Source organism: Phoca vitulina, unplaced genomic scaffold (assembly GCF_004348235.1).
Source record: "Phoca vitulina isolate PV1807 unplaced genomic scaffold, GSC_HSeal_1.0 scaffold7, whole genome shotgun sequence".
Taxonomy (NCBI): Eukaryota; Metazoa; Chordata; class Mammalia; order Carnivora; family Phocidae; genus Phoca; species Phoca vitulina.
The window spans coordinates 67,145,638-67,164,781 of record NW_022589710.1 but is presented as its reverse complement, the minus strand read 5'-3'; the positions used below and the strand labels follow the sequence as shown (position 1 = coordinate 67,164,781).

The following is a 19,144-nucleotide window of genomic DNA, read 5'->3' as shown; positions in this document are numbered from 1 at the left end:
TAACGTGTGTGTGTGCATGCTCTCTCTCAAATAAATAGGTAAATCTAAAAAACAAGAAAAGAAAAGAAGTGTATCTTCTCTGGCCCTACTCCAGACCCACTGAGTCAGAATTAGAAGCAGAGCAGCAAGCACCCTGGGTGATTTGCGTGCACACCACAGCGTAGGAAGCACTGCTGCAGCTGTAACCACCAGTTTATAAGACATACAGGGAACAGAGGAATGTGATAAATGACACCACAGGGGATGCAATAAGGAAAAGGAACATCCAATCAACGTATTCCCCAATAAATAAGTTACAAGGTAAAAAGAAAAGGAACATATTAAACAAGACTTGAGAGATTTATCAACCAAATGTTTGGATTCTGATTTAAACAAAGCAACTGCTTGAAAATGTTTAAAATTATGAGGTAATCAGGGAAATCTGAATATGAATTGGATATCTGACTATATTAAGGAATTACTGCTAAACTGTTGAGGTGACAATGCTATAATAATACTTTTTTTAAGTCCTTACCTCTTAAAGAAACAAAAGTACGTACAAATGAAATAATAGCATGTTTCTGGGATATGCTTCAAAATAATCCAACAGTGGGGGCTGGAGGGAGGAGATTGCTGGGAAAATGGGTATGATTATAGAGAAAAGCTTGGCTGTAAATTTATAATTGTTGAGACAGCATGCTGGTTGCATGGAGATTCATCAAGAGTCTCTCCACTTTGATATATATTTAAATTTTTCAGTAATACAAGGTCCCTTTACAGTGCTCTGTGGGGAGCAGTAAGCTCCGCTAACACTAGCTTTTCTTAGTGTCAGCAAGGTCTGAAGTAAGCAGAGTGGGGACTTGCTAAAATCAAGCAGTAAGTATGGAACAGACACAATTAAAGTAGAATTACAGCAACAGCAATACATATGTGTCCTGTTTTGTCCGGAACCCTGTCCCACCCTGCCAACAGGACCCCAGGGTCTTCAGAGGCTGGGGCTGAGTCACCAGGCTGGAGGCAGCATGTTGTGTAATGAGACTCTGGAGCCTGGCAAATCTCCTACCTGGGTGCCAGTGGTTTCTATAGAAACCACCAGAGAATGATATTTCAGAGAGCACAAAGCGTCTCTACTGGCCTCCACCGGCTTTGTTCACACTTACCCATCAGCATCTGAGATCCAGCCTATCAAAGCAGGCCTCATGGCTCACTTTTAAAATAGGTACAGCTCATTATAAAGCACCTGCTCTCAAACGTTTCCAAGGAAACAGAGGCCCCAAGATGCCCCTCTCTAAATTCATTAGCATTTAACACGCCTTAATGAGGCTTAAAGATGGCGTGCTTTAATAACCATACGCTGAGGGAGGACACCTTTCTCTTTTACATTTAGGTATAACTGATGAGCTGGCTCAAGCTCCCAGAGGACCAGCCTAGGCTCCAAGCCTTCCTTAAAGGGAGTGTTGGGAGCACTATGTGTCTACACAGCTGGGAAGGGCTCCCTGTCTCTAAAGCCTCCCTTGGGGTGTTCAGGTCTGGGCCACAACTTAAAAATGGCCAGGATGAAGGCCCTGCATTGATAGGCTAACCTTATTTCCTAACCCCCCTCTACACACACACACACACACACACACACACACACACACCCCTATGTGCACTCCAACCACACAGACTCCTTACCATTCCCTCACCTGTCAAGCCCATATTTTATGCCTCTTTACCTTCATGCCTTTGTGTATTCTTTATGTCTAAAATACCCTACACTGACTCTGCTGTCTAGAAAACTCCTATGCATCCTTTAAAACCCTCTGCCCACCAAGCCTCCCAAAAGTGCCAAGCAGACTCATCAGCTCCTTCGGTGGGCCTTTCATTACCCCTCCAGGGCAGCTCCCATCACTCTACATCCTAACTGCCCAATAGTATCTGTCCCCTCCCCTCTACTGTGACCTCAGGGTTTGGGGCAGGGGTGAGCCTCATTCTCCTCCATCCCATGGCCACTTGCCACCCAGCAGGTATTCAATAAGTGTTGGAAAGATTCCCTGATAAATCAATCTAAACCAAGCAGCTCGAGGACATTGGTGGGAGTGAGCGGGTGAGGAACAGTGAGTTATGTTGGGGCCTCTAGCCCCCCTGACCCTGGGAGAGGGAGCAGACACTCACCGCATGAGGCCTCAGCTGAGCCATTCCCAGCTAAACCCTAGCGCTGAGGAGGGGGCTGCTCCATACAGACCACATCACAAAGTTCAGCCCCTTCCAGACAGATGGGAAAACTGAGGCCCAAATGTGGGGGACTCACAAGGGCCACTTGGGCCTTCTCCCCTTAAAGGGATGGGGCGGGGGGAGTGGAGGGAAGGTCTGTGAAGCTGCTCCGCAGACAACTCAGAGAGGAAGATGGCACCATCTGTCCGGAGCTGCATGGGAGGGCGAGGATGAGGGACAGGAGAGCAAGGGGTAGACCTCTCCCTGAAATTCCTGGAACTGTCTGGGGGTCCTGCCTGGGGCACCTTCTCTGGGTCCAAGCAGAAGCAGAACACATACCCAAGGGCAGCCTTCCTAGGTGTGACCCCTCAATGCAGCCTGAATTGCTGACCAGGTTGCAGGGAGGCAGGCCATGGGCTTCAGGCCTGGGGAGGGGGGACATGAAGAGGATCCCTGGGGAGAAGCAGCCATCCGTGTCTCACTCTCCAGGAGCCCCACCGACCACCCCTGGACAAGTCCTGAGCTGCCACCTTCTGTTGTCTCTGGGGGTATCTACTGGCCAGGTTCCTGGGCATCACAGACCCTCGGACAGCTGCTGGGGTCCCTGAGGCCAGGGTTCCCACTGCAGCATCTCCGAAGGTCCTACTTTCAGTTCTTCCCCCACATTCTGAGCATCTGTACTTCCTAGGCAATAATTAATTCATCTCTCTTTTAAAAATTAATCAAAGACATGGGGGGAGTGTATATGGGAGTCTCTGATCAGCCTGGAGGACCTATGTTCTCACACTGGGCAAGAACATCCTCAGCCAAAAGTGCAGACACTGGACATTGCGGTCAGGCACACTGCCGGGCTAGGCCAAAGGCACAGTCCCCACTCAGCTTTCAGCAACACTGAAGACCGCTCGTGAATGCCGATTTCCAGATCTCGTGGGGGGCACACCCTGTGGCGATCATCATCTGAGAACACCAGGATGGCAGATGGCACTAAGTGAACACCTACTGGGTGCCATGCACGTTACTAAGTGCTTTACATTGACTTCACTTAATCCTCAGAACCAGGGATTTGGGATTACTGGCCCCACTGTGCTGCTGAGGATGCCCAGATTCAGAGAAATAAAGTGGCCTGCCCAGGATCACACAGCTGGGTGGAGGCAGGGCCAGCATGACACCAATCTGTGGCCCACACTGGAGCCTGGCCCCTCCCTACTGCACATCACAGGCTGCCCAGCCAGAGGCACAGAGTAGCTGCTCAATTAGTGCCTGCTGAATCTGAAACGAATCTGAACATACCCACCAGAGAAGCCGTCACGTCAGAGACTGAAATTTTAAATTACGGATACAGAACACTAGGGAAAGGAAGAAAAGCAGAAAGAGACAATTGCATATGTATCCACATTGCAGATCCTCTCAAGTGAAAAACTGGTTTTCCTCACTTTACAATGGAGCCACGAATTAAATCGGGTTCTAACAATACAGCCACCCCCCAAGGGCAGCCCAGCCCTGCAGAGTCTGGGCCCCTGTGCTACGCATGGCCTATGAGCACCTCTTCCCGGCATCCCCAACACTTAAGAAGCAAGGAGGGGCAGTGAACAAAGGCTCAGGCCTACTCTGGACAAGAGATGGAGGCTGTGGAGATCCCCTATCTAGCCCCAAACACCAGGTCCTACCCAGTCCTGACGACTTCAACCAGGACACTGTGGGGGGGGGGGGAATCTATCTCTCTGATAAGTCACAGGAACCAACAAAGGCCACTGAGCAGTGCACTGGCCTTGGGCTGGGCTATAGAGAATGCCCCATGCCCAGCACACCTCCTTCTGACCACCACCCGTCCCTACTTCTCACTGTCCAAAGCCAGAGTGGATCTCACACCACCAGGCCTCTGGAAGAAGGAGCAGAAGAGATGAGCTGGCCTACCTCCCAGGCAGCCAGTCCCTGGGCAGAAGAGGACGAGGAAGAGGGGAAGGGCAGGACCTCTTCCTGGGTGCAAGCAGGCCTGGAAGCACACAGAACCACAGTAACGTGCAGAGGAGAGTGAGTGAGCGCCCCCCTCTCCCAGGGCACCTCCTGTGTCCCCACACCAATGAGCACACTGGAGACCAGCAGGAGCTGACCCATCTGATCAGGATCCTCAGTGAACACAGAAGAGGTGAGGGGAAGCACGAGGCTATGGCGTCCTCCCAGAGGACAGAGTGGGATCCTAGGGATCCCCCGGGTGGGGCCAGGGCCTGGGCAGCAGCAGGGGAGGGTGAGAGCACTGGGCCCAGAGCCAGGGGAACTCTGGGCAGGCCACTCCTTGCCCGTGGCTCTCATCGGGGACAAGCATCCTGCTCCCTGTGTCGTTAACAGGGCTACACACTCTGCTTCACTACTATTGTTCAAAGTTCCTGTGGCCCACAAACCAAATGGCTGCACTTAGGGACGGTGCATGAGAGAGTCCTATACTGACAGCTATCTGAGACTTGGGGCCCAGCAATCTCTCCCTGTAAGGAAAGGCACCTTCTCTAAGAAGTCCCTCCTGGTCTGCCCTCAGAACCACTCACATACCCCCCCAATGGGCGCCCCATTTCCCAGTGCTGGTAGTCCATGAGAGCTTAGGCCCCTCCCCTGGCATCTTAAGGACACCTCTGCTGATTTCCAATCTTTCTATCCCACCTAACTCCAAATCCTGAATTCTACACTCATCAGGCTGCAATCCCTGCTGGCCGCCCGTCTGAGGTCTGAGGCTGGGGTGACTGGCTGATGTCAAGAGCTGAGGAAGATGAACCCGAGCACAATGGACTTTGAACCCTGGGACCAGGTCCGCGACCAAGACAGGGGCCCCAGAAAGAAGTAGGCCTCACTGCGCTGGCCCTCAGCCCCACTTCCTTCTGCCTCATGTAGGTGGCAGTCCCTCCTCTAGCACCCCCTGCTCCCTCAGCCACCCCACTTTCTCCCACCCCCAGCCCATCCATCCTGCTGCACCGGCTCTGCCTCAGGATGGAGGTGAGCATGCATAAGCTGCACCTATGCTAAAAACAAACAAACTAACACACCAACCCCATCCTTCAGGGTGAACAGGTAATCCCTCCTGGAAGGGAGGGGGCAGTGGTACCCAGGACCTAAAACCACGCACACCTCTTAATCTGTTCTGCATCTAGGGATTTACACACAGAGATGTTTGCCTTAGTGTTGTAATAAAGGAAACACTGGTATGATAAAAAATGAAGGACTGGTTAAATACATTATAGTATATTGAGTAATTATTAAAAATTATATCATCCAAAAACTTTTTAACAATATCGGAAACACTAATGTTATCATATTAAGTTGGGAGAAAATTACATAAAAATGTAAATATGCACATAAAAACCCTGAAGGAGGGAGACCAGCTGTCAGCGGTGGTTGCGGCTGGGTTGGGAGTGAGTGAGTGATTCTCCCCATCAGTTTTCCGTTTCCCAAGGAGCCGACGAAGAGCATGTTGCTTTTGCAGTCAGAAAGAGTGTGTGGAGAACGAGCCCCCTTCCGCTCTCAAGGCATGGGCGCACGTGTGTCTCCAGGTCACATGGACCCTCCCCCAGCTGAGACGGCCCTTCCCGCGACCTTGCAGTCCAGGATCCAGCTCTCGGCCTGAGATCTCAGGCTGCTCCTTCGTCAATTCCTCTCCTCCATCTTCTTTGGAAAATAATTTACCTACTCTTTTTATCAAGAGTGAGACCAGCTCCTAGCAAACAAGTCATACCAGTCCGGGAAGGTGTGAAGTCCTCCTCCGCCACCACCATGCCCAGGCCAGTGCTGTGAGCTGGCAGCTGCAGGGAGGGCGTGGGGCAGGCCCTGTGCTGGGACCCAGGCTGAGGGAGACAGGCTGGGCGGTGCAGAGCCACCCGCACTTGCACAGGAGGCTTGGACCTGCCTCCGTGGGCACTGCAAGGTCAGGAGGAGCTCCAAGTAGAAGGGGAATGCATTCCGATTTGCGTTGCCAGAAGATGACACTTGCTGCAGGGTGGAAGACAGAAAAGGGTGGGCAGTGAGTGGCCCTGATGGCCCCAGGAGAGAGTGAGGAGCAGTCCTGGGGCGAGGCTGTGGGGACAGAGAGGGAGTGGATTTCATCGGGATGGGCAGCAGACGGAGGGGAAAGGACAGGGCCATCCCTGGCCCGTGTGGCACCCTGGTGCATATCAGAAAAAGACACCCCATTAGGTGGAGACCACCCCACACCCAGGGCATGACTTGGCCAGCAGAGCATGGGCTGGATTCCAGCCCAAGCCACTCCTCAGCCAGGAGCCTGTGTGCAGTGAACAACCTGCACAACCTCACATGTTGGCCCCAGAAGAGGAAAGCACAGGGGATCAAGGTGGTGGGAGGAGGGCAATCCTAAAGCTGCCACCGAGGTTTCTGGCTTGGTCTAGCAACTGGGTGGATCGAGGTGCCAACAGCTGGGCGTGAGGTGTATCCTGTAGCTTCTCTGAATCCTGTAAATTAAGAAGATGTCCTACACATGGCAGGTGCTCAGCAAATGTTCAATGAATAAATGAATGAGGCGAGACAGATAACCAGACCTTTTTATAGAAAACATTTAAGTCAAAGACTATAATTAAAAACTGAGAAATTTGCTTGATGTAGAAAGGGCACACAGAAGGTGAGAAGGGGCGTCCGCCCTGCCTTTCCTCTCTGAACACAACATAATGAGTGGACCACTCGGCACAGCCTAATCACAGGATGCACAGCGGCCTCCTCTCAGCACATCCTACCTCCTTTCTCAGCCTTCATGCCAGACCCGCTAACAAGTACCATGCAGTCTTCCTTCAGGGCAGTTTGGCAAGGCTGTGGCTGCCAGGACAGTCTGTCCACTGATGGGGCACAAAGAAGATCCAGTGCTTATTAAAACTGCACAGCCATCACCACCACCCCATACCTGAGGATCTATTTGCTGGGGCATGGATTTGGGTTCCACGAACCTTCCTAAAGTCATAAAATCTTGGTGGAGTTAAGTGGCAGATTCACAGTAATTTGCTCAAGAAATACTGCCTGAACCACTGACCCTGTGCCAACGCACAGGAGTTCTGGGGCTGCCAAGCTGGACAAGCCCATCGTGTCCCCCAGCCCTCACGTGGCTCACAGCCCGGTCGGGGAATGACACTGACAGGCAACTAGAACCCAGACTGAGGGAGGGAGGCGGCCAGACCAGTGGGGTTCGGGATCAGCTCCTGGAGAAGAGATGTGGTGGAGACTGCAGGACAGGTGGCATCTAGCCAGTAAAAGAGGGGAAATTCAAGGCCAAGAGAGAAATAGGCTCAAAATCCATGTGGGGTCAAGTTGGAGAGTAAGCCCACTGCAGTCTGTCTCCCCACTGATTACAACTGAAACCCTGGGCAAAATACAAAAAGCAACTCCCTGAAGATTCTCACAGAGACGAGAAGAGAGGTAAGGACGTGAAGTGGCTGGCTCAGACGTAAGCTGCTATTTTCCGTCTCTTTCCCTTATTTTCTCTAACAGCTTTGACCTGAGATCAGGCCCCCGGTGGAGCCCTGGTGGCAGCTTCAAAATACAAAAAGCAGAAAGCAAAAAAAAAAGATAGAACCAAAAAGAGAAATACACAAATCCACAATACTGGTGGGGACCTCTCAATAACTGAAACAATAGAGACAAAAAATCAGCAAGGATAGAAGAACTAACTGAACAACACCATCAACTAACGTGAACACACTGTCATTTATAGAACTCTCCACCTAATAACAGCAAAATACACATTCTTCCCCGGAGCACATGGAACACAACAAAACAGACCGTATCCTGGGCCATAAATGAATCTTAACAAATGTTAAAGGACCGAATTCATGCCAGTTATGTTTTCTGATCATAACACAGTTATTCTAGAAATTAATACCAGAAAGATATCTGGGAAGTCTTACACATTTGGAAACTAAACAATATACTTCTAAATACCCCACAGGTCAAAGAGAAGTAAAAATAAACTTAGAAAATATTTGAATCAAACAGAAATTAAATACAGTGTATTGAGATTTGTGGGATGCATGCTTAGAGGGAAACGGGGAGCATTAAAATGCTGATTATATTAAAAAAACTTCATATCAGTCATCTAATTTGCCACCTTAAGAAATCAGGGAGAGAGAATATTAAACCCAAAGCAAGGAGAAGAAAATAAAAATAAGAGCAGAAATTAATGAAGTTGAAAGTAGAAAAATAGCACAGAAAATCACTGTTTCATTGAATGATCAATAAATCTCTAGTTACACTGATTAAGAAAAAAGGAAAAAGAAGAAAACACAAATGCCAGTATGAGGAATGAAAGAAGAGACAGAATCTAATAATAAAAGACAGAATCTGAAGGATAATAAAGGTGTAACTACTTTGGAAACAGTCTGGCAGATTCTCGGAAGGTCACCAGCAGAGCTACGCCACAACCCAGCGATCTCAGTCCTCAGTCAGACACGAGAGAAACGAAAACATATGTCCACACACAAAAACTTGTAAATGAATGTCCATAACAATACTCGTAACAGCCCAAACATGGCAACACCACAAATGTCCACCATCTTGGGAATGGGTGAACATAATGTGGGGATGCATACGATGGAATAATACTCAGCTATGAAACAGGAATGGAATTCTGGCTTCTGTGACAACATGGATGACCCCTGAAGACATGATGCTAAACAAAAGAAGCTGGTCACAAAAGACCACACATTCTCGGATTCTGTTTATACAAAATGTCCAGAATGGGCAAATGCACAGAGACCCTAAGAGCAGTGGTTGCCCAGGGCGGGGGGTGCAGGAGAGGGAGGGGTCAGGGGGTGAGAGGTGACCTCTAAAGGGCACAGGGTTTCTTTCTGAGGTGATGAAAGCATTCTAAATTGACTGTGGGTGATGGCTATAGAACTCCAATGAATATACTAAAAACTAATGAATTGTACACTTTAAATGAGTGGGTTGCATGGTATGTGAACTACATCCCAATGAAGCTGTTACCAAAAAACATAGTAAGTACTTAAAGCATAGTAAGATAAAAATAGCTAGGGCATCAAACCCATGATTTCTTTGGATGCCATTAGTTACAGCAAACTAAAAAATGGTTTCAAGTAAAACAAATTATGAGTCAATTTCAATAAAAATATGAAGATCTCAAAAATCTCAAGAACAGGTGCTCAGTGTAACACAGATTATTTTAGTGACAAAATGCATTATAAAGGACTCATAGGTTAGAATTATATAAATATTATATTTACATAGTCATTACAGGTCCAGAATCAATGCTTTTTATTTTCTGAAATACCTTATTGCATTTTTAAGGGCAGAAGTCATCAAAGGGGTGTTAAAAGTCTCAGGCCATCCCTCCTGAGTACCATGGGTCTCCTGTTGCCACCCACCGAGCTCCAGTCACATGTCGGACTGGCAGCCCCAAGAAAGGGCAACAGAGTGGAGCTGAAGAGAGAGGGCAGACTGGGCGGCAGGTCTCGGAGGTTCTGGTTTCTGGTAACCATTCCCCCAGCTCTACCCAAAACTTTGGAGGACCCAGGAGACACACAGGGACCCCCCAGCTGCCTGTGAAGGCAGCCAGTGAGGCAGATAGATCCATCACACATCAAAGAAACGTACGTCCTCAGTGGGGGTTTCCACAGTGCCTTCTTCTAGACTGGTTCCTCCTAGAGGGCAAGGACTAACTGGATTTTGTCACACCACATGCCTGGTGTCTGCTGGGGGCTCATAGCATTTTTATGACATCAATAAATGAAATGTGCAATTAGGGGGAGGGAAAATTTAGAATAAGCCCTGGGTTCAGATCCACGCCCCACATGGCTGCCAGCCCGTGCCGACAGCGACCCCCCCTTCAGAACAGCTTCCTCGCCTACACCTTGGGGGCAGAAAGGCTGCAACTCACAGACCTGCTGGGACTATGTTTTCAGGCCTGAGGCCCACCAGAGCCCTGACACCAGGCACAGAGCTGCATGTGGCCAGGCTGAGTGAACATCTGAACAAAGCACACAGCACTCACTGACAAAGTGCTTTTCTTACACACAAGACTCAAGTTTCATTCATGCTGTGAACAGGAAGCCCTGCAAGGGTGTGGGGGTCAAGCCACCTGGTTCAAGGTCTTACCCCACTATCAGCGGGCCGCGCATGCTAGCTGCATGCTGAACTGAACCCTCCCGAACCTGGATGCCCTGCCAGTGGAATGGGGAAACAGCTGCCCCAGACTGCTGTGCACTGGCTGAGCTGTCATACAGAGTGCTCCGTATGGGGGCCGGCAGGCGGCAGGGATCAGCACCAACTGCTGACAGCGGCCAGAGAGCACCCCAGCCCCACTCCTGCTCAACAGATGGGGCACCAGTAGTTCAGAAAGGACGGAATCAGCCAAAGTCACAAGGAGTATAGTGGCCACACTCCTCTCTGCACCAGGCTCTCCAGGCCCTTCCCCATCTCTTCGTCTCTGTTAGCCTCCTATTCTCATATGCACACAAAGTTTGGTTTGAGGCAAAACTTAGAACTGCAGAAAATACAAAGAGTCCAAATAAAAAGTCTTTTTAATATAAACCTGATGAAAGAGACAAATGGAAAGTAATCAAAACCTCATTAGGGCAAATAAGCAACCTGCCTGCAACACACGAGAACTAATGGCACGGAGACTCTCAGGCAGCTGCCATCACGGGAGTGCACATTCCAGGGCAGAAACCCTACAAAATGCCACTTGGGATGCTCACCCAGGCCCCCAGACCGTGGCCCCCAGGGCTGTGGTTCACAGCTCTGACTCAACATTAGAATCACCAGGAGAGTTTCCGAACCTCATGCCCTGGCTGCCTCTGCACAGGGTGGGGGCTGGGCCAGCCATGTTCGCTGATGCTCTCAAGGTGCTTCTGGCCACTGCATCAGGCCAGGTCAGCAGCCCCTGGCTGCTTAGCCGGCTCACAGCATTCCCACTCAAGGGAAGGATGCCCACGGCAGAAGCGACAAATGAGCAAATTAATGAATGGTGGCTCAGCTTCTGCTTCCTGGATGGGCTCACTAGATGGGATTTTTAAAACTTGGTCTTGATCAGGGCTGTTAGTCATTCATGCACTAGTACTCCCCACCTTCCCACCCAGGGCCTACTATCAGGTCAACACTTTGCTAGGTGCTAGGAATAGAGCAGCAAATGAAGCTAAATCGCCGTCCTCGGGGAGTTTCCGTTCTGCTGGGAAACTACACACACGAGGGAGAGGCTGTGATAAGAGGCCGAGGTAAGGGTCCAAGCAGTCGGGAGGGAGAGCCAGCAGCCTCCCCCACTGTCACCTGCATGTCAGGACACACACTGGCAGAGGGGCTGGGACAAAGCTCCAGAAGGAGGTCAAGAAACTAACACAAAATCTGGAAGTCAAGACAGCCCTTTACAAGCTTTATAAAAAGAGAAAGAAAAAGATGTAGAACAAGCATGAAATATTGATGATTCATGTCAAACCAATACTAGAGCAAAAGTGAGCTGACCTGTCAGAGCCACGTTATAATGAGAATTTAGCCTAGAACCGGTGGGGGCCAGTGTTCTGGAGGCCCAAATAGGGGTCTGAATGCAACTCTCTTGGGAGCCAAGCAGAGCCCCAGCTCTGCCCACAGAAGGGAAGAGGAACCAGGGCAGAAGCCAAGATCCCAGGTCAGGAGCCACATGTCCTAGATTTGCCAGAGCTTTTCTAATTTCCAATGCTCAATCCTGCTCAACTGAGAGGTAATTTGCTGAGGTTGGGGTTCCATAATTTAATCTTACAAAAAGGGTGATTCACTAATTGTGCATTATGATTTGATTCATGATACAAGGGTGAATTTAAAACCTATGTTAACTTGGCTCAAACTACATAGTCATCTTAAAGTGAACTTTAAAGTAACTGCAAAGTAACTACCCTGAGCACTCCCCACAGTGCTGGCAGGCCCTGGAGAGCTGGGACCCTCTTATATCTCTGTGGCTCTACAACCCCCAGTCCCTGCTGCGCTCAGACCAGGGACATATGAGGCTGGAGGTAAGTGAGGCCAGTTACTGTCATTTACCAAACACCAGGGAGCGTGAGAGCTCAGAGCTGGCCAAGCACCACACTGTCAGGACCATAGCAACACACCTCATCTGATGTAGGATCACCCAAGTCCTCTGCCTCTGTCCTCACTTCCCGAGTGACCAGGTGCAGCTGAACTGCAGCTAGCCTTTATATCCCACTTGTTGGAGGGCCATTCCATCTGTACAGATCCCAGGGTAGCCGCTGCCCCCAAGCTGGGGGGGGGGGGGGATGGGTGCTGCTTCAGGGCTCCATCATGATCAGAGGGATAGCAGACCCAGGTTACTCCATGAGCACCTGTCTGGTCCAGGCCCTGTGAGAGATGCTGGGGCACAGGCATGACTCAACTCAGCCCCCCACGGGCAGCCATAAATACCTGTCAGCTGAAGGAACTCACAGTCAAGAAAGAAGGCAAGGAGCTATCACTGAAATAGGTCACAGACAGTGCAGACCAATCAAGGATGAAAGCCAAGGGAGCTCACATGACAGAAGCAAGTAACCTCTATGTTCAGAGGCCCTCTGGGCCCCAGCTTCTCAAAGTGTGCTCCATGGACCATTTGCCTCTGCATCTCCTGGGAGCTTGTTAAAAATGCAAGACCTCATCTGCAATGGACTGGATGTGTCCCCCCAAATCTATATGTTGAAGCCCTAATCCTCAATGTGATGGTATCTGGAGGAGAGGCCTTTGGAAGGTGATAAGGTTTAGATGAGGTGATGAGGGTGTGGCCCCCATGATGGGACTGGTGTCCTTCTACGGGAATGAAAAGATTGGAGCTCTCTCCCTCCATTATGTGAGGACACAGCAAGAAAGGAGCCCTCTGCAAGCCAGGAGGAGAGTCCTTACCAGAACCCACCAGGCTGGCACCCTGATCTCGGGCTCCCAGCCTCCAGAACTTTGCAAAATAAATGTCTGCTGTTTAAGCCCCTATGGTACTTTGTTCTAGCAGCCCCAACAGACTAAGACGTCATCCTCACCGCAGACGGCTGACACAGAATCTGCATCCTAACAAGAGCCCCAGGCGCTCGCCAGCACACGGGTAATGTGCAAAGCCATGCTTTATGGATGGCCTTCTCCTGCCCCCTGGCCATACCCACAGAGAAACCACGGCTGAGAGAGACTGTAGTCTGAGGGGTTTGCCTACAATCACCCAGCTGCATGCGTGCTACGAGGAGGCCGTGAGCCCAGGTCTCCTGTAGCTCAGGCCAGCAGCACTGGAAGCTGGGAGGGGCTTCTGGAGAGAGGGACCCCACAGTGACATGAAAAGCAGCCCACAGGTCTCCTGGACTCTAGGCCACACCCATGTTCAAGCACACTGCTGGGAGGAAGAAGTCAGAGATCCCACTGGTATTACACCAGCTCGAGCCTGCGTGCTCAGCCGGCTCACACAGAACACATACTGCTGACCTGCTGGAAAGGAAGTCAAGGCACTTTGTAGTGATGAGAGATGTGCTCCAATATTCAAACCCAAGGCAGAGAGAGATCGGCCAAGAAAAGAAGAGAGGGAAGCCAAACAGCCCATTTGCTCTAATGAATTGGGCTGGCCCCGAAAAGTCCAGAATCCCAACATTCATCATTTGGCTCAGCTTAAGGGTCAGAAAATCATATGACTGGAAAGTAGCTTAAAAGTTATCTGTTCCAACTACTCTTCAGACTCCATTCTCTCAGAAGGCGGTGAGAGGTTGTCTGGCCCTGCAGTTGAGCTCCGGTGATGGGTTCTATCCCAGAACAGCATGCCTCAGCTCTGTCCTTGGAAACCTACCCCTTGCCTTCAAAATGCTGATTCACAGTGACCCAGTGATTTGAGTTCTGGGACCCAAGCTTAAGGAAGTAAACATCAAATATGGAGAGCACTAGATGCACAGGTGTGTGTCTTACAGAACTGGGTAGTCTGTTTGGAGATTATAACAACAGAGAGAAACTTGACTGAAGAACACAGTTCTCTGGAAAAGACATTCTCTGAGCACAAGTTCTCTGTAAGGAGGCTTCTAATACAGTGAGCACAGGGGCACCCACCTTGTCAGCCAGATTGGAAGGCTGAGTCTCCATAATCAATAGAATGACAGATGTCACAGCCAGACCTAGCCACAGCAGGGCCCAGCCAGGTTCGGCAGCCCATGTGGTCTCTGTCATAACTACTCAGCTCTGCCACTGTAGTGTGAAAGCAGCTCCAGATGATACACGAATGAGTGCATGTGGCTGTGTTCCAATAAAACTTTACAAAAGCAAACAGAAGCCAGATTTAGCCCTGGGCTGTAGTTTGCTGACCCTGATCTCCACCTTCACATCTATTTAAGTGGCAAAAAGAAAGAAAAAAGGAACTATCCTCAATGTCCAACCTAGGGAAATGGTTTAATAAGTTAAACTGTTAGAAAATGACTCATTCGACCCGTATTTATCAAGTGCCGGTTTATGTCAGATTCTGCTCTGAGCACCAGGGATAAGGCAAGAAGGAAGTCAGCTAAGCACTCTGCAGCAAAGGGATGGATTGAAAATTCTTCAAGAGTTCGTGATAACAAGGAAAACCCTTACATTACAGTGCTATGTGAAAAGCAAAATATAAAATTATGTATAAAAATAAGACCAAACAATGTTTTAAAAAAGACACACACATTTAAAACACACACACACACACACACACACACACAGGGGAAAAGAACAAAGAAAGAAAAATACTACAATGTTACTATTGTCTACCTTTGGCTGGCTCCACTACCCCTTCTCTTTACTTCCCCTCTATCTTTCAATTTTTCATGTGATCACATACTACTTTTACAATAAAACAGTCCCTCCTGTCGTATTTAAAAGGGGAAGCTGGTTTTGATTTTAATCTAAAGTCTGTGTCCCTCTTGCCTCCACCTGCAGTTTTCACCACTGTCTCTGAGGGCAGTCCAAAAAAGCCAAGCTGCTCGGCCCCAGATGTTCAACCACAGAGGAGAGAGCTGGAGAGTTCAGCACCTGGGACAGCGCCATGCACCCTGGCACCCCGCCAGGCTCAAAAGTGAGCCACCCCAGGTGGGAGCCAGAAGAGCAGGGAGCCTGTGCCTTTCCTCTCTGGTCCTCTGGCTGCGCCCACTTGAGACACTCAGGCAACACCTGTCAGAGGAAACATAACTGAAGCAGGAGAGAGAGGCTGTCTCTGAGCCTGTTGATGCAAAATGGAACTAGCCCTGTGACCCAGACGGGGAGGAGAGGCAGTTGGATTGCTGGTAAAAAGGAAGTAAAAACAAACATTGCACAGATCCCTTTACCCACATTATTAGCTTGGGAGAGACTCGCAAACATGCCAATACCAGTCACAGCAACATCTGCTTCTAATTGCTTCTCCCCCAGCATTTTCAGAGCTTGTCAGATGGTGTCAGCCCTAGGAGAAAATCCAATATTTTTAACAAACTCTTAAATCAGATGGCGTCCTTGGTGAGTAATCTCTTACGTGTTTGGTCTTTGAGGCTAAAAACAGTAAGCACACCTTTAAGGGACATGGCCGTCAGCAGGGGCTGGGTAATCGAAGGTCCCTCTTCAAACAGCATGACTAAGAGTTTCCAACACACACAGCCCAAATATAAGTGTTCCAGTGTTGTTGTTGTTGTTTTTTTAATTCCACTGTGTCCACTTCTTTATGGGTAACTTTTCTCTCTTTTCCAAATATTTTTGTAAAAAGAAGTTTATGAAAGAAAAATATGAGATTTTTTAAAGAGTACATCTCTCCGTGCTTTAATTTTCCCACAAGATACCTACAGACAAAACTTTACATTTTCTTTTACAGACACTGTTTCTGTTCTTAGGTTCTCAAAACACCAGCAGCCCCTTCCAACAGCCTGTTGGGAAAGCGCCTTCCTGCAGTGGCTACCTGAACCTTCAAATCTGGGAAGTCCAAGGTGGGGCAGGAGGCAGACCTGGAGAGGAAGCCTTCAAGGAAGAACCTTTTGGTCCTGCAGCAGGCTGGAGCCCTTCAGGGTGGGACCTCAGAACATCCTGAATCCCAAATGCAGGAGGATACTCTGACAGTCTGTACCTTCTTCTTTCAAAGTTAAGCTTAACATGGGCTTTATTATAAACTACCCTGGCTGGGTGCCTCCTTTAGATCAGGGCAGTGCTTCTCAGATCTTGAAAATAAGTCATCCTAAAGTTATGGAGCACCCCTAGAGGCAGCCTGGCCTTGGCTCTTCCTCATTACTCCTCCATGAACCCATCATCCTCAAGCCCTGGCTTCTCACTGCTCACCCAAACCAAGACTCACATGACTGAGCGCCTCTCTGCCCAGGGCCAGTCTCCTTGCCTGGAGCCCACGCCCTGCCAGGTCAAGTCGGTCACTGGTCCCCATACACATTTCATACTCCTACCTTCTGTACATACACATTCTGCATGGCTGCCTTCCTCCTTTATTCCCTCACTCAGTCAACCAAGGCTTGCCGAGTACCTACTATTTTCCAGGCACGATTCTAGGAGCTAGAAGTCAACAGCAAACAAAACAGACAAAAATTCCTCCTCTGGCAGAGCTTATGTTCAAGTGAAGGCAGACAGACAAATAAATAAACGTAAAATCCAGGTGATGATAAATGATAGGGAGAACAGTGAGGTAGCAAAGGGGACTAAGGAATGCCAGGGGGTGAGCATCAAGGTGGTCAGAGAAGTCAGAGAATGCCTTATTGGAGAGGTGGCATTTGAACAGAACCCTGTAGGAGAGAGGGAGGGAGCCTCTACAGAGAAAATGGGAAAAGAGCATTCCAGGTGGTAGGTGCAGCAGGTGCAAAGGCCCTGAGGCAGGAATGTGCTGATGTGTTTTAGGAAAGGCAAGGATGCTGGCAGTGAGAAGGCAATGAGGGAAGATCATGTGGACCTTGTGGGCCACTGTGGGGACATTGGCCTTTACTGGGAGCGAAATCAGAGCCTGGAGGGTTCTGACCAGGGGAGAGGTACATCTGATTTGCACTGTGACAGATCACTCTGGCTGCTGTGTTGAGAACAAACTGTAAGGAGCGGGGGAAGAGAGATACCACACTGGAAACTACTGCAATTATTCCAGCGGGAGTCAATGGCAGCTTCAACCAGAGTTACCACAGGATTTGCTCATGGTTTGGATGTGGGGGTGAGAGGAAGAGCAGAGACAGGAATGATTCTGATGGTTCTGGCCTGAACACCTAGACGGGTGGAGCTGCCATTTATTACGTGCGTGAAGGTAACAAGAGCAGCGCCTTGGCGAAGGGGGACGGGGCGTTGGCTGGGGTGGAAACCACTTCTCTGTGGGACTGATCATGACCAGCCTCTTAGCTCCAGAAGGAACGTGGTCTCTAAGAAGCCTTCCTCACACCAAGCTGAAAGTGCTCACCCCCTGAATGTTGGCCGCCTTTCCCTCACTCCCCCACAAATCTCTCTTTCTCCCTCACACACATGCACGCATACACACGTGCGTGCATGTGAACGCACACACATGAATGCATGCATGCACGCATACATGCACACGCACAGGAACGCACACATGTGAATGCACACACACGTACACGCATGCACACACACATACACATACAGTGCCTCTCCACACCAGTTATCTGCATCCACACATTATTCCCTTGAGTAACCCAAAAGCCAATTCATTCTATACCATCTGGAAACATTTGCATACAGTAGATGCTCAGTAAATGCGTTCAGTAACAGGCTACATAGAATCACACCTCTGATGTGTCAATATTCTAACAACTCAAGAATGTTCTTTAAAAACAACTGCACATTACGCTGACCATGGATGAAACATGAATGGTAATTACCCCATCTCCAGAGTCCTGCACTTAGATGCTGGCCCACCCCCAGGCATTCACACCACCGCGGCAGCTCCCCTGTGGAGAGGCCGCAGGAGGAAGATGGGTGTCACCTTGCCGGTCCTTATATCCCAAGCTTTGACTTCAGGGTGGAAGCCTCCACACACAAAAAGGCTGTGGTCTTTCGGATGAAATTTCAAGGTAGTGATCCTGAAGTCACTCTGACCACTGAAGAGCTGGGTTCCTGCAACACCAAACAGAGAAGAATGAGTTAAAAAATACTCAGATCACAAAATATATACCTTAAAACTCAGATGCCATCTGGTGCAGAGCTATAGGCAGACGCAGCCCATCTGGGCCCGAGGGGGCCACGAGACTTCCTGGAAGCACAACAGGGGCAGCAGCACTTTCTGCCTCACGAGCTAGCCAGCCCCCCCCACCCTTGATTAGCTGAACTCCCCTAGGGCTAAGCTAATGGCCGGACCCATGCACGCCGCCACCTTTCCTGTGTTCTATAAATACTGCGATTCAACTCATCTAAACCACACGATGCCCTACACCTGCTCCACAACTGGAAAAAGCCAAGGCTTGGGGAGATTAAGTAACATTACCAAAGCTGCACGATTAGTACGGAGATTATTTACCTAGGAGTCTAAAAACAAAAACGCAGGATGCTCCAAACTGGTCTTTTTAGGACCAGCCATCTTACAGTCATGACCTTACAACAACCCATGAATGGCTTGCTACGGGGTGTGGCAGGTAGGGGTGACACGATACTCTGGGCAACAGATGAGAACACGACACCACGGGGGCCTGAGCGCCAGCACGGACAGATGGTGTGGCCAACTGGGGGTCTCAGGATTCAAGACAGTCCTTGCCCTTTACCTATCTGTCATGAAACTGCGGTCAGGCGCTCGTGCACCTGCAAACGTGTGTGTACATGTACACATAGTGTGGAAAATGTCTGTTTTGTCACTGGGATCTTTTAGAGGTAAGCTATATAAATAGGTTGAACTCAGGGAATGTGGGGAACAGATCTCTGACCCTGAGCTCAGGTCTGTGGGGTTCCAAAGCCAGTCCTCCCTTCCTGTATGTGGTGCCACCTTATATCCCAGAGCACTGGCTATAGTTCTCATGTGTTCAATTCAACACCACTGAAAATGCATCCAGAAACCAGACTGGCCTTGGAAGCCATTCTCACGAGCGGC

At 49.5% G+C, this 19,144-nt stretch overlaps 1 protein-coding gene across 8 annotated transcripts in view; it reads right to left on the bottom strand.

Annotated features, from left to right (window-relative positions):
• WDR25 (WD repeat domain 25) overlaps nucleotides 1-19,144 on the bottom strand; it is a 139,823-nt gene that overhangs the window by 22,115 nt on the left and 98,564 nt on the right. For 7 of the 8 annotated variants that reach the window (XM_032405935.1, XM_032405933.1, XM_032405929.1 and 4 more), the window contains exon 4: nucleotides 18,050-18,180. In XM_032405935.1, coding sequence (XP_032261826.1) covers nucleotides 18,050-18,180 — 131 coding nt within the window. Of the gene's footprint in view, nucleotides 1-5,489; nucleotides 6,145-18,049; nucleotides 18,181-19,144 lie in introns of those variants that run through there. The other variant, XM_032405934.1, reaches the window with a different exon arrangement.